The following is a 960-nucleotide window of genomic DNA, read 5'->3' on the forward strand; positions in this document are numbered from 1 at the left end:
CCCCTTCATTGTGTACTGTCCCTTTGGTCTCCTATCCCCTATTCGCGTGTATTTGAAATAGAGTTGGTCCCAGCACCGATCCTTGAGGTCCTCCACTCGTTACTGTTCGCCAGTCCGACTTCTCGCCCCATACCATTACCCTCTGGCTCCTTCCTGTTAGGTAGTTCCTCTCCCATGCTAGGGCCTTTCCGCTTACTCCCGCCTGCCTCTCAAGTTTGAACAGGAATCTCATGTGCGGTACTGTATCAAAGGCTTTTTGGCAGTCCAGAAATATGCAGTCAGCCCATTGCGTGTGTACTGGTGTGTAAGGATACCGTACCGCAGCCCGGTTCATCTCGGTAACTTAACCGGTAACTGGAAGTGGCACTGACCACTCCCTGTGTTCCCAACACTTCACAAACCGGTCGTGTGTGTACGGTCTCCACGGGACCTCCGTTGATGCTTTACTCACAGCGTCAACGAGTCCATCAAATTCGAGGGATTAAAACTAATATAATTGTTACTATTTATTTTTATTGAAAAGTACGGGGAGGGCAGCCGTGGAGGGCAGCCGTGGAGGGCAGCCGGGGAGGGCAGCCGTGGAGGGCAGCCGTGGAGGGCAGCCGTGGAGGGCAGCCGGGGAGGGCAGCCGGGGAGGGCAGCCGTGGAGAGCAGCCGTGGAGGGCAGCCGTGGAGGGCAGCCGTGGAGGGCAGCCGTGGAGGGCAGCCGTGGAGGGCAGCCGGGGAGGGCAGCCGTGGAGGGCAGCCGTGGAGGGCAGCCGGGGAGGGCAGCCGGGGAGGGCAGCCGTGGAGGGCAGCCGTGGAGGGCAGCCGTGGAGGGCAGCCGGGGAGGGCAGCCGTGGAGGGCAGCCGGGGAGGGCAGCCGTGGAGGGCAGCCGTGGAGGGCAGCCGGGGAGGGCAGCCGTGGAGGGCAGCCGTGGAGGGCAGCCGTGGAGGGCAGCCGGGGAGGGCAGCCGTGGA

At 62.6% G+C, this 960-nt stretch overlaps 1 protein-coding gene across 1 annotated transcript in view; it reads right to left on the reverse strand.

Annotated features, from left to right (window-relative positions):
- Positions 1-502: 502 nt before the first annotated feature.
- LOC123763865 (ice-structuring glycoprotein-like) overlaps positions 503-960 on the reverse strand; it is a 10,772-nt gene continuing 10,314 nt past the window's right edge. The window contains exon 3 of the mRNA XM_069329732.1: positions 503-960. This exon is cut by the window's right edge and continues 381 nt beyond it. Within this exon, the coding sequence (XP_069185833.1) occupies positions 503-960 (458 nt within the window).

Source organism: Procambarus clarkii, chromosome 23 (assembly GCF_040958095.1).
Source record: "Procambarus clarkii isolate CNS0578487 chromosome 23, FALCON_Pclarkii_2.0, whole genome shotgun sequence".
Classification (NCBI taxonomy): domain Eukaryota; kingdom Metazoa; phylum Arthropoda; class Malacostraca; order Decapoda; family Cambaridae; genus Procambarus; species Procambarus clarkii.